At 45.5% G+C, this 13,329-nt stretch overlaps 1 protein-coding gene across 1 annotated transcript in view; it reads left to right on the forward strand.

Annotated features, from left to right (window-relative positions):
* NFYC (nuclear transcription factor Y subunit gamma) overlaps positions 1-13,329 on the forward strand; it is a gene marked incomplete at its 5' end in the record, with an annotated part of 34,379 nt that overhangs the window by 13,924 nt on the left and 7,126 nt on the right. Inside the window, 2 exons of the mRNA XM_015831682.1 lie at positions 3,645-3,740; positions 12,223-12,396. Of these exons, the coding sequence (XP_015687168.1) occupies positions 3,645-3,740; positions 12,223-12,396 (270 nt within the window). The remainder of the gene's footprint in view (positions 1-3,644; positions 3,741-12,222; positions 12,397-13,329) is intronic.

The following is a 13,329-nucleotide window of genomic DNA, read 5'->3' on the forward strand; positions in this document are numbered from 1 at the left end:
CTCTCTCTCTCTCTCCCTCTCTCTCTCTCTCTCCTCTCTCTCTCTCTAGCACATCTCAGAAAGTTGCAAGAGATGTGGCAGTGATGCTTCTGAAGGAGGGGGCGGGGGTATAGGGGGTTTTGTGTGTGTGTGTGTGTTTTATCAAATTTCCTGTGAATTATTAGCAAATGGGTTTATTAGAGATTGCAAACGTTTAATATTTTTATTTATTATTTTTTTATGCCACCCATCTTAGTTTTGAATCTTGTGAGGTGTGGTTCCAGCAAATCGGGAGGGCACCAGATTGGGAAAGGCAGATAGACTAAACAGACCGACTGGCAATGTGGATTCCATCAGCTTGACCTTCTCTGAACAAGTTCAGGGGAACATTCAGGAAGCCACACAGCACGCGGCCTTCTGATTTTTATACACTTTTAATTTTGATGCATTGTATCCTGATTCGCTTGCTCACTTCCTGAATATACCTCTTCCCGTTTTTTTTTCTCCTCGCCACCTGGGACTTCCCAAACACACTCACCACTTAGCCTGTGCTTCTTTTGGCTTATCTAACTGATTAGCTGAGCACTGAAGCTACCCAGTTACTATTTACTCCTCTGTCCCAAAAACTTCTAGCACTTTGCAAGTCAGCAAACAATTACAGGCGGAGAGGAAAAAGCCTACATTCCAGAATGTCACCATTCCAGCACCCTGGTGGACTATTTCAGCTCAGCAAATCTTGCAAGCCAGCAAGTTGACAATCCTCCCTTTTTTTTTCTTTTAACCAGCATACTCAAAATTTGCTTCTCTTGAGCTAGATTGTGAAACATATTGCAGGATGGGTGGTGTGTCAGAGATCCAATGCAGTGTTTTTCAACTTGGCAACTTGAAGCTGTGCGGATTTCAATTCCCAGAATTCCCCGGCACGCTAAATTCTGGGAGCTGAAGTTCACACGTCTTAAAAAGTTGCCCGGTTTAAGGAATCCCGGTCTGTTTCATGCCACAAACCTAGGATGACTTTGCTTTCCCTTACCTCTGAAGTGGGTAGGGAAAAAAGCCCTTTGTTGCTGATATTGCAGGGGTGGCGAACCTATGGCACGCATGCCAGAGGCGGCACTCGGACCCTCTCTGTGGGCACACGTGCCGTTGCCCCAGCCTCGCCTCCCCCCATGACCCCCTCACCAGTAGCCCCCCTGGAGGAGAATCGCCCCCGAGCGTGGCCCACACGGAGCCAAGGACATGGCAGCCAGGCAGCGTAGACAAGACTCTGCCCTCAAGCCCCATCCCGCACAGTTGATGCTGCGAGGCGCGGGCAGAGGGCGTGGCCGCCATGGCGCTGCTGGGCTGCCTGGGCAATCTGCAGCGGGCCCTGGAGGCGGTGAGTGGCCCTGCGGGCAGGCGGGGTAGGGGCAGAGCAGGGGCGAGGCAGGGGGTGGAGTGGGGCGGGGCCAGTTTTTGGGCACGCGGTCTCTAAAAGGTTCGCCATCACTGTGATATTGTATCGTAACCATGGGCATCACCAGCGGGGGTTTCGAATGTCCCTTGTTCCCATCTTTTGCCTTTCCCAAGAGGTCTTTGCAACAAGTGTTGGTACCTTGGAATAAAACAAAGGTAGGCTATCTTAGCCCCCCCCCCCCTTTTTGTGGCACAGTAGCCCTGTTTGCTGAAGACTGACAGCACAGTTTATCACACTTGAAATGAAAACTGCATAGAAATTGTTTTAACCGGCTAGAAGATGAATTAGTTACAGTTAAGAGCAAAGAATTACACTGCTTGAAGTAGTCCATGCCACCTTGCAAAATATTAGCTGGCCACCCTAACATTGACTATTCCTTGTATAGAGGGAAAAATGAAAACGGAGATTCTTGAGCTCCGTGTTTCACACAGGGGGAAAAAGAAACATTCAGAACTTTAATTAAAAGTAGACGAGAAAAAACGTTCGTGGCAATTTTTCGTAGTGGGTACCTTGCAGCATTCATTCATTTTGGAATTATTAGTGGCATTATTGCTAGGCCCTTAAGACATTTTTAACTGCTTAATAAGTGTCATGCAGATTATAAAAGATAACGGCCTCTGCTGTAGATTCACAATCTAACAACCACAACGCAGAGGCAGCAGGAAGAAGACGGAAGCATTAGAGCCAAAATGCCTTCTCTTGAGTAGAGTCAGCTTGTTTAATTTTGAAATAGTTGCTCTTTCTGACTAGAAAGGGCAAAGCCAACTCTTTGCAAACTGCAGTTTCCCGCGGACGAGGGCAGATTGATCTCCCCTTTGCCATAGGAGATCCTTCACGCCTCCAGTCCTAGATCAAGTGCAGTGATCCAGCATGCTGTAGAAAAGATACATGAGTTTTAAATTACCCAGAGTTACTTTGAGTTAAGGAACACAGCCTATAAGTTTTATAAACAAACAAATAACAAATCTACGTGATACAAGAAGTCCTCGACTTACAATCGTAATGGACCCTGCCCATTACAGTTGTAAGTTATGATGATCATAAAGAGGGTAATCCACTTGACCCACCCAGTTGTTAAAAGAATGTTTGTTAAGCAAACTGATATTTCTCTATGGCTGATTTTGCCGAAAACTGCAGGTAAATGTCAGTTTTCAGCAAAAAACATTGTCAAAAGCAGTCATGGAACCCTGCAAACAGCTGTAAATGCGGGCTCGTTTTCAAGCGCCCGGAATGCAGTCACATGATCAGGGAGGGCAGCCTTCAGAATTGTGCTTTAAATACCTCATGGGGAGGTCTGCCTCTTGGGGAAGGCTGCATTAACAGAGGGATAGACTCAAGATCACGTGAAGTGTTAATACAAGGCCTTGGTAAGGCCACACTTGGAATACTGCATCCAGTTTTGGTCACCACGATGTAAAAAAGATGTTGAGACTCTAGAAAGAGTACAGAGAAGAGCAACAAAGATGATCAGGGGACTGGAGGCTAAAGCATATAAGGAACGGCTGCTGGAATTGGGGATGTCTAGTTTAACGAAGAGAAGGACGAGGGGGGACATGATAGTAGGGTTCCAATATCTCAGGGGCTGCCCCAAAGAAGAGGGAGTCAAGCTATTCTCTAAGGTGCCTGAAGGCAGGACAAGAAGCAACGGATGGAAACTCATCAGGGAGAGAAGCAACCTGGAACTAAGGAGAAACTTCCTGACAGTTAGAACAATTAACCAGTGGAACAACCTGCCTCCAGACCTCCAAGGTCTCTTCCACCTTTTTCATCATCATCATCATCATCATCATCATCATCATCATTATTATTATTATTATTATTATTATTATTATTATTATTATTATTATTATTATTATTATTATTATTATTATTATTATTTTCAGTCGTTGAGGACTACTTGTACTGAATACAACTCACAGCGTTTCATATCTTTGGGATTGAGTAACTTTATATAATACAAAGCATTCGTATTGATTGATCTTGCAGAGCAATAAATAAAAAAAACCTCAGGGAACTGGGAAGTTTGAAAATAGTCTTCCTGTACGAGTTTTAGTGTATCTTCAGGTTGTTAAGATTTTATGTCATCATCATCTTCATCACCTATTGTTCTCTCTGCCTTTCCTGTTAAGCTGATCAAGGCCAGTGTCAACAGCGTTCATTCAGCTAGAGTTACAGAAACCAAATGTTTCTTATGCTTCCTTTTTTGTTACAGAGAAATGATATTGCTATGGCCATCACGAAGTTTGATCAATTTGACTTTCTCATTGACATCGTTCCAAGGGATGAACTTAAACCTCCAAAGCGACAGGTGAGGGTGAAAGAGAATCTGTGTGTGTGTGTTCTCTTTATATGTTTGCAATCTGGACCTGATTAATCCAGAAGGAACGTGCTCTGTTTGCCCTTGATGACGATGTCACATGCCCAGATCTGATTAACTATAACTTTGTGATGTTATCGTGGTCAGTGGAAATTAATGAGAGGAAGAAAAAGCTTTTTTTCTTGGTTAAGACTTGTGCAAACAGATCAGCAGAGTCCGAAATGTAATTGTATCCATGGAAAAGAATGTGGGGACTGTTCTATGCAGTCGGAAAGTTCTTTCTTCTCCCAAGATGTGTAAATATTTTGTGTAAACCAAGCTAAAAGCTCAGGTTCCATCTTATTTCTGTACCATATTATGGGACATTAGGTGGATTTATATCTTATTCCCCAAACCAAAAGCTCCCTAGAGCAACTCATAGATCCAATAAATGCAAGAAAATTAGTGTCTTAGATTTGCAATCTAAAAAGACAGCACACCAGGGGTAAAAGATGCAGACACCAATGGAGGATTCTTGCAATGAAACGAACATTGATGGTCATAGACCATGGTCTTTTGGCCAACTGAGATGGAAGCAGTTCAAACAAAGGAAGCACTCCAAAATTCGGGTCTATCAGCTGAACAAGGGTGTGAACCTTCTTCAGTTATCCTTCTTCTGAAAGCCACCGAATATGACTCCTCTAAAGGTATGAGAATGGCCTTCTGTTTCTTCTCCATAGCTCTGCAATCTGATAAGACAAGATTAGGGTTCAGCTGCAGCAAACTAGTGAAGTGGGCTTGTGTGTATATTGTGACATTGTTGTATATATAACTCTAGTTCCCCATGGGGGCTTGCGAGGTTTGTCGTGCTGATTGCGAGCGGCGGCAGCAGCACGATGAGCCACGTGGCCTCCTGCCGCAAGTGGTGGCAGCGGCGTGATGCGCCACGTGGCATGCGGCCGCAGAAGAACGTGGGCGGCGGCGCAACAGTGTCAGGGCATAGGGGGCCTGGCTGCAGCGGTCCTAAAGTAAGCGGGTAAGACATCCCCTGAAAATAAGACCTGGTGCATCTTTTGGAGGCAAATCAGGATTGCACAGTGCCCAGATTTATATGCAGGATCCAGTTGGACTTCAGCTTGTTGAATCCAGTTTGAACTTCAGCTGACTGGAAGGCCTGCCAAACCTTACATTCTGTCTGGTGAATGGAGCTGCTTATTCCTCCAGCTCAGGCAATCCTCCTCTTTCCAGATGTTATGTACATAACAAACATGCTTCTCTTTAGTCTGCTAGTTGGATTTAATGTAGTTTATTCTGCAGAATCCTTCGGGGTTTTTTTTTGTTTTTTTTGCTCTCTTCTCAAATGTAACGTGGTATCGCTGCTGCTTTCAATTCAGATAATTGAATGTTTTAGGGGTTGTGTAAAGCAGTGTGAGGATGGATTTGAAAGGCAGTGTGTGCCCTCCCTGCCCTGGGCTCACCACTGGGTCCTTGATTGCTTCCCCAGCAGGGTTCCTGTTACATAAGCAATAGCCTGTGCATGATGTCACAGGTTTCTGCCTTGTGCATAGGAATGGGACACGTTTTTCCAATGGGTCATTTGCGACGTCTGTATTTTGCCTGGTCAAAAAAAAACCTTTCCCAGTTGACTGGACAAATGCCAGCCAGAGATTTAATAAAGGTAACTTAACCTGTGCCTCCTTGAATGGAGAATTCACGCTGCTGGTGAGCCACCATCTTCCCTAGAACTCCGTGTCTTCCAGGACACTTGACCTGGGAATCGGCCCACGTGTGCAAATACCATGGTTGTCTGGCACCCAAGGGACCCCATCAGGTTGGGGGAGCCTCGTTGCGAATCTATCTGGGCAGTTGTTGCCCCTGTAAACATCCTTGACTGGAAGCTGTGCAGGCTGAGAGGCTTTCAGTCGGATGTTTACAGCGGCAGGCTGCCACCATCCTCCTGAGACAGGACGGGCCCTGGGCTGACACCCGGCCAGCGAAGGCTTCGGATTTGGAATCCATTCAGCCGCTGCTTTCTGTTCAAACCAGCCTCAAAATGCAGAAGAAAATCGGACGATTAAAACCTCTGCGAATGTTCTTCTAGCTGTAATGGTCCTAGCATGGAGTGCTCTTGTGATCTACTTCCAGAGACCTCAAGAGAAGGTATGTGGTCTCTTTCCTTGGCCTCTGAGCGCAACATGCTTTCTTAGGGCAGTGGTGATACCTTTGGAAGACCTCCAGAGTGGAGTTCAGCTGATAGCCAGGACTTCTGACTCAACAAGAGCAACAAACGAAGCACACGTCTTCCTCCTAAGTTAGGTCACCGAAGTACAAAAATGCCTGGGAAAATTGGGGAACCTAGGAGTTGGGGTTGGGGTTGCGGGAGGATGGTGGGAAGAGGAACCGGTGAGCTTAACTGTTGCCCTGAAAACAAATTCTTCAGCTGCTAAATGTACTCCAAAAATACCCAGTTCTGGAATGCTAGTCATATGTCTGGCTCTTCGGCCGTTGCTTTATATTCTGGGTCTGGATGTTCACACAGAAAACCGGGTAGGTCTTCGAAGCCTGACGTTTGCCCCTGTCCTTTATCTAAGGCAGGGCTTTTCAACCTTTTCACCCATTGTGCCACTTTTAGGATATGGCAATATCTGAGTACCACCAGTTGCCAAGCAAAATGTCAAAAACTTGATGACCCAAAAAAAAAAAGGAAAAAAAGTGATAAAGTACAGGTAGTCCTTGACTTACAACAGTTCACTTAGTGACTGTTTGAAGTTACAGTGGCACTGAAAAAAAGTGCCCCCCAAGCCACAGCCGAGCAAGACACCTGCCTGCGGCGCTCTTCCTCCTGTCCGAGGTTTTCATTGTTGTGAGCATTTCTGTTGAGGATTGGCAGCAGGGGGGGTGGGGGCTGTTTGGTTTTTATTCCCCCCGTCTGCTGGGTGGTTGCAGCAGGTTTTGGTCACTTCACATGACCCTGGGACACTGTGACCGTCATAAATATGAATCGGTTGCCAAGCATCTGAATGTAAATCACAAGACCCTGGAGATGCTGCAACATTCCAGCTGATCGGCGCTTCTTCATGGCTCAGGAGAAGTGTCAGGATCAGTGCTGCTTTCCAGCTGATTGGTGCTTCTTCAGGGCTCAGCAGAAGCACCAGGATCAGCACCGAGCTCCAGCTGGAGCCTGGCACTGATCCTGGCGCTTCCGCTGAGCCCTGGCAGCCCTGCAGCTCCAGCCATCTCTCGCTCAGGCTTGTGCGGTGCTGCCACCGGTTCAGCTCATTCCCCTCCCCTGCTACCACTTTTCTAGGATGGTCACGTACCACCTGCCAGGTGCCCATGTACCACAGGTGGTACCCGTACCACTGGTTGAAAAGCCCTGATCTAAGGCATTCCATGGAGAAGCCTCACCCCCCTGGGTTGGGGAAGTTGACTTTTCAGGATTGCTGAGCGAACAGTTTAGTGCCACTGAAATACAGTCCTGTGTCTATGCATCAGCTCCCACTTGTGACATTCAGTGACTACGGAGAAGCCTCGTCCAAATGTTATTCCTTGCTGGTATAGCAAGTATAAGGCTTCCAATTTTTGTAGGGAGGATGTAAAAAGAACAGTGATTCTAGTATAGTGTTTGCTCTCCGGGGGTTTAAATCTCTCCCCCCCCCCCCTTAGAACAAGGCAGACCTTTCCAGCTGGAGGCTCAGAGAAGGGATATATGGCTTTGCAGAAGTATCTATATAACGAATGCATTGCAGTGTCCCTCCAGGGGCCTCGCTTTCGAAGTGGGGAACTTGCAATCTTCCAGATGTTATTCAGCTGCTGTTCTCGGCCTCTCCGGCTTGGATGGCAGGGGAGGGGGGTGGAAATGGAAGGTTCCCACTCCTGCTACATGGTGGTTTTTTTTTAATGTTACACTGTTCCTTCCATAAAAATAGAATGAGCAGTCACACCGATGTTCCAAAGCGCCCTGTAATGAAAAAGGGCTGACTGCAAGCACTCGTTTCTGAACGTTGACAACAGTGTACTTGAAAAGCATTGCAAATCTTTTTTCTGTCACAGCAGACTGACAAGTGTCGTGCAGGTAACTGAGATTTAAGGTTTCTGTCTCCTGGGCAAGCTCAGAGGCATTCGAGTTTGCCAGTAATGTAGGATTCCTAAAGGATCCAGGTGTGCCACGAAGGGCAGGGGGGGAGAGCAAATTTCTTCAACACTGCACTATATGAACGTTCCCAGCAGCAGGGTGGATAGCAGTGCTCTGACGTCTGTTCCACTTTCTCTCCTTGGTAAAGGCCAAGACAGGCTTGCTTTGGTTTCAGAGAAGCCTTGACTACAAATATAGAACAAGCAAGGCGCTGTTTTGTATCTGTCCCCCTCCTGTTGTCCCTTGGGGCCACATGTGGGAATGGCTGCACTGCTCTCCACCGTCAGGTTTCAAGGGTTACCGGTCTCCAGACTTCACGAGCAGATTCAAGTAATTCTCTGCGGCTTTGAATAGCTGGCATTCTTGGTTCACTAAAAAAAAACCCCACCATGCATCGTTATTGATACAACAAATACGAGTCCTTATGGAGCAGTATTAAATAAGGTATCCGTACTGAGTTAACAAAGGGAAAAAGATACAGAAGTATAAAATAAAAAAAGGAGTAGACATCCATTAAGTTTAGGTCTGCAGACAGACTGACGTGAGGTCTTAAAGAAGAGGAACAGAAAGACACGTCCTTATTCCCAAGTCTTCCAGGAAGCTTTAGGTATTAATGTTTCTTTTTCCTTTGTGGACATTTCTATAACTTTATGAAACCACCACAGACCATTTTAACAACCTTTTTAAGTTAATGCTTACGTTTTGTGACTATTTTGTGTTTTTGAGATAATCCTCGGTAGCCATTTGGAGAACGCAGCGATCGCAACTATAGCTACATAAAGAGAGTAATGAAGAGTTTCGTATCTCTGTGATTGGTTAGATCAGTGTTTCTCAACCTTGACAATTTTAAGGCATGTGGACTTCAACTCCCAGAATTCCACAGCCAGCAATGCTGGCTGTGGAATTCTGGGAGTTGAAGTCCACATGCCTTAAAATTGTCAAGGTTGAGAAACACTGGGTTAGATTGAAGAAACAGATTTAATGAAGACAGCTTGGATGCCTGGATGTCTTGTTTTTTTGTTTTCTTTTAATTGCACTGAGTTCTACAAATACGTTGGCTCATTATGGCACTACCTTATCATGCTTTTACCATGTTCCTGAGTCATATATTGCAGATCTCTGGATGAAAATCATACTGCAATAAAATAGTTCTCTTGGGATTCCTATCTTGGCAGTCCTGGGCTGCTTCTGCTTCTGCTTGTTTTCAGCCTGTCATTCCTTAATAGACGCCCCGCTAGTCAAATTTTAGTTTGGAAACAAAATAGAGATGCTTAAAATTGAAATAAGGAGCTTCCACCTACCATCTGACTCCTTATTGTACAAAAGCATATCAAGTATCCACATTAGAAACTTGGGGAAGAAAAGTTAAAAAACAGTTTCTTACGGAGCTGTGACTTTTCAAGATGTTGAGAGCAATCTTGCAGTATTCATCTCCCCAGGAAATGCAGAGATGAAATATATAAAGAGCACTTGGATCGCTTGATATATTGGAGGCAGAAGTCACCTCTCTTCCTGTAGTTTGGAGATTTTTTTAAAAAATAACCCCCTTCCAGCCATTACGTAAAGGATCTTTTTTGGTGCCCTCCAGGTGATGTTGAACTACATTTCCCATCTTATGCTAGACGCAGTGATTTGTCCAACACAACCATCCATAGTTGCGTGCTGTGACCTCTAAAACCTTGAGCCTTCTACCATAGTCTGGCTTAAGAGAGCTCTGATGGGGTTCCTGCTGGATCTTTCTCATCGCAGTTGCCTCTTTCAGGGTGAACAGAGCCTTAACACACACACACACACACACACACACCAGGTCCAAGGGTGCCCTGAAAAATGCAGGAAGCTAATTATGCCGGCTTCCTTCTTTTCCAGCTCGCTGACCAAACAGGAATTTGTCCAGTGCTCATGTCTTGCAGCGACATGACTCTGGTTTTAGATGGAAAGGGAAGAGGGGCGACTCTCGTCAGCTTCCATTCTGTCTGGGCAGCGGCTTCCAACTCTACTGAAGTCAGCAAGGGATTTTCTTTCCCAGAAAGGTTTTTCTCCCACCCTGTAGGTCCAGGGTCAGCTGCTTTGACGCAGGCCGGTGGCTTTGCACAAGAGGTCCTTATGTGCTATGGAGGGAATTCATTCTTGGCAGCAGCGTCTCTTGGCCCTGCCCACCGACATCCTTGCTGGCAAGTGGGCCAGACAACAGTTGGGTAGTGCTTTTGAAGCCGTGATTCATTCAGACTTTGCAGCCATTCCAAGTGCCAAATGGTTTTTTTTTAAATCGTGAAAGGTTGTACTCGAGTTTAGGGGACGTGCTAATAAAAAAAAATGACGCCTGTCTTTTTGAAAAAGTCCCAAGAAGAAAATAACNACGATAGGATTGAAACATACATATAATTGTACATATAATTGTATATATAATTGTATTGTGTAGAAGAATGAGGTTTATATAGAGGTTAAGGATGATGTATTAAGCTTTTGTATCACGAGAAACAAATTGTTAGGAATATTTACTCTGGAATGCCACGTATGTCCATTTTTGTTTTAATTGTATTATAAATAAAAAACTTAAAAAAAACCAACCTTTGAAGATGAGAGACTTCCCCCCCCCCAAACTAGATCTTAGCATCACCTTTGAAAAACGAGTCACTAAGACTGAATTCAGTCCCAGTTAAGGTGAGCATCCTCTGTGCCCTTTTATTTATTTATTTTGCCCCAACCGTTTTGCGTAGAAGGTGGTGGAAGTTAACCTGCCAGTAGCCCTCGTGTGTGTGTGTGTTTCGCCAATTTAACCCTCACCATGTAGCAGTGCGTGTAAACATCCTACACTCTCAGCTGTGACTTTGTGGTGGCTGGGAGAAGGTTGTTTACGCCTCCTGGCATGGACTGGTCCTCTCGGAAATTGTAGCTCCTCGTTTTGACTTGGGGAACTCAAAAATGTGTCTCCAAACTTGTCCTCTCAGCTCATCGTTTGGAGGGAGACAGAGCACCAGGAAAGGTAGGTAGGGAGAGGTCTTGATGTGAGAGTTTGAGCAGGCACTTAAGACAAAAAGTGCTCCTGTTATACTGCAGTAGCCGTTGTACTAAGGTGTTATCCTTACCTGTTTCTGTGCTATGACTGCATTTTATTCTTTGCCTTCGTAATTTGCCCCAAGAACCCCAAATACAGGAAGCTCTTGATTGATGACAATTCGGACCGGGATTTCTGTTCCAAAGCAAGGCAGTTTAGCGCGTCACCCCTTGATTTTGCAACCTTTTTTTTTTTTTTGCCACACAGTTGTTAAGTGAATCACGTGGCCGTTAAGCAAATCAACTTCTCCCATTGACTTTGCTTGTCAGAAGCTGGCTGGGACTGTCACAAATGATGATCATGTGTCCCTGGGATGCTACAGCCATCCTAAACAAATGCCGGTTGCCAAGTGCCCGGGTTTTGATCATGTGACTGGGGGGGGGGGAGACCAGGGCTGTGGAGTCGGTAGATAAATGTTCCGACTCCGACTCCTCAGTTTTTTGTACTTCCGACTCCGACTCCCCGACTCCGACTCCTCTGTATTAATATGTGAATGTATTTTATACATTCCTTGAAGGAAAGAAAGGCAACATACATGCCATATAGTGAAGCACATGAAAAGCATGCTTCTTCACGGTCACTTAATGTGTTCGTTTTGCGGTTACGTGAGGCACTGCATGCATTGGTCTTTATTCTTACAGTAGAGAAGTCATTAATTATAACTTTTTGTGAATTGGGACATTTAAACTTGCTTTTTTTTAATTCCAATCTAAATTTAGTAGGAGTCGGAGTCGGTGCATTGTTTGCCGACTCCGACTCCAGGTACCCAAAATTTCCTCCGACTCCACAGCCCTGGGGGAGACTGTGATGGTTGTAAATGCAAGGACCACTCATAAGTCACTTTTTCTTTTTCAGTGCCCTTCTAATTTGGACCAGCCGCTAAATAAATGGTTGTGAGTTGAGTACCGCCTGTAGTTTTAAATTTCAGTGACGTAAGCAAATGACATTTTGCATCAGCTCGTTGGCCTCGCTCTTTCCTTTCATTGGCCCGGAAAGCTTTTCCCCCAAAATAGCAGACCTGTTCATTTCTTGGATGCTCCTCATTTTTCAAGAAAGGAATAGAGATTCAGCCACCAGGCCTGAATATTCTCTTAAGATGGGAGAAAATAAAACAGAGTGGAACAGATGGTTGATGTGCAGTGTCCCAAAAAATATATATTAAAATACTAGTCAGAGGGGAAGCAAATCCTGACATTTGTATACCTTTAATCCTAATTTTCCCATGCCTGTTTGCATTTCTGCTGGAATCCCATGTTTCAAGCTTAGTTTACTGTATCTGACCACCTTCTTCTCCATTGGCCTAGGAGGAGGTACGCCAGGCTGTGACTCCGGCAGAACCCGTCCAGTACTACTTCACTCTGGCCCAGCAGCCAGCAGCTGTCCAAGTCCAGGGCCAGCAGACGGGCCAGCAGACAACCACATCCACCACCACAATCCAGCCCGGGCAGATTATCATCGCTCAGCCTCAACAAGGGCAGGTTGGTAGGCTGGCTGGCCTTTCACAGCTTGCACGCTGAGTTTGGGGAGCAGGTGGAAAAGTGGCATCAGCTGCCCTGTGATTTGTGAAGGAGGCACGATAGGCTGAGATCAGGCAGCATGTTAAAGTTAACAAAATGCAATATATGCTACATTGGGGTATCTTGCTGCATTCAAATTTAAAAAAAACAACAACCCTCAAGGTATTGTGGCTTAATAGATAGACCAGGTTCTTCCAACATGCTGTGGTTGCACTCGTACAATGTGCTGAACTGCAAACTACCCAGCCCTGTTTTAGGCTAGCCTTAGTGCAGGGGTAGTCAACCTTGGCTCTTTTATGACTCGTGGACTTCAACTCCCAGAATTCCTGAGCCAGCTAAGCTGGCTCAGGAATTCTGGGAGTTGAAGTCCACGAGTCATAAAAGAGCCAAGGTTGAGTACCTCTGCCTTAGTGTGTCATAAGTACCGACCTCATGAGGTTGGCAGAACTGCAAAACATCTTAAATCTCACGTCAACTCCTTAGACTTGCAGATGGAAGAACTGCCCAATGAGGGCGGGGATGGGAATGGAAGTATGGTCAGATTTCTCATTGCCTTCCTAAGTGAGAAGCAAAGAAAGGAGATGGTCTTTGCTGCAGACCCTGTTCTCTCTCCCTGGTCCTATTGGCGGGGACTACATGATGTTAGAGTTCCAGCAACATCTGGCTGGCCGTATGTTGTCCGTGTTTCCTGTAGTTTAGTTATTGGAGCAGATCCGTAGGCTGTACCTGTAGAGAGTAATCATGCTCTCTTCCTTAATGTTGGCAGTCATTTTGGGACATGCAATCCTGGCAGCCCTTGTTTTACAAGGTCAGACTGGAGCTTCCGTTTCATTTCATTCAAGTCCACCTTTGGCTGTTTGGCCACTATTATTGCTTGCCAAGATTATTCTCAAG

This window comes from Protobothrops mucrosquamatus, unplaced genomic scaffold (genome assembly GCF_001527695.2).
Source record: "Protobothrops mucrosquamatus isolate PMUCROS unplaced genomic scaffold, P.Mucros_1.0 scaffold_273, whole genome shotgun sequence".
NCBI classification, from domain to species: domain Eukaryota; kingdom Metazoa; phylum Chordata; class Lepidosauria; order Squamata; family Viperidae; genus Protobothrops; species Protobothrops mucrosquamatus.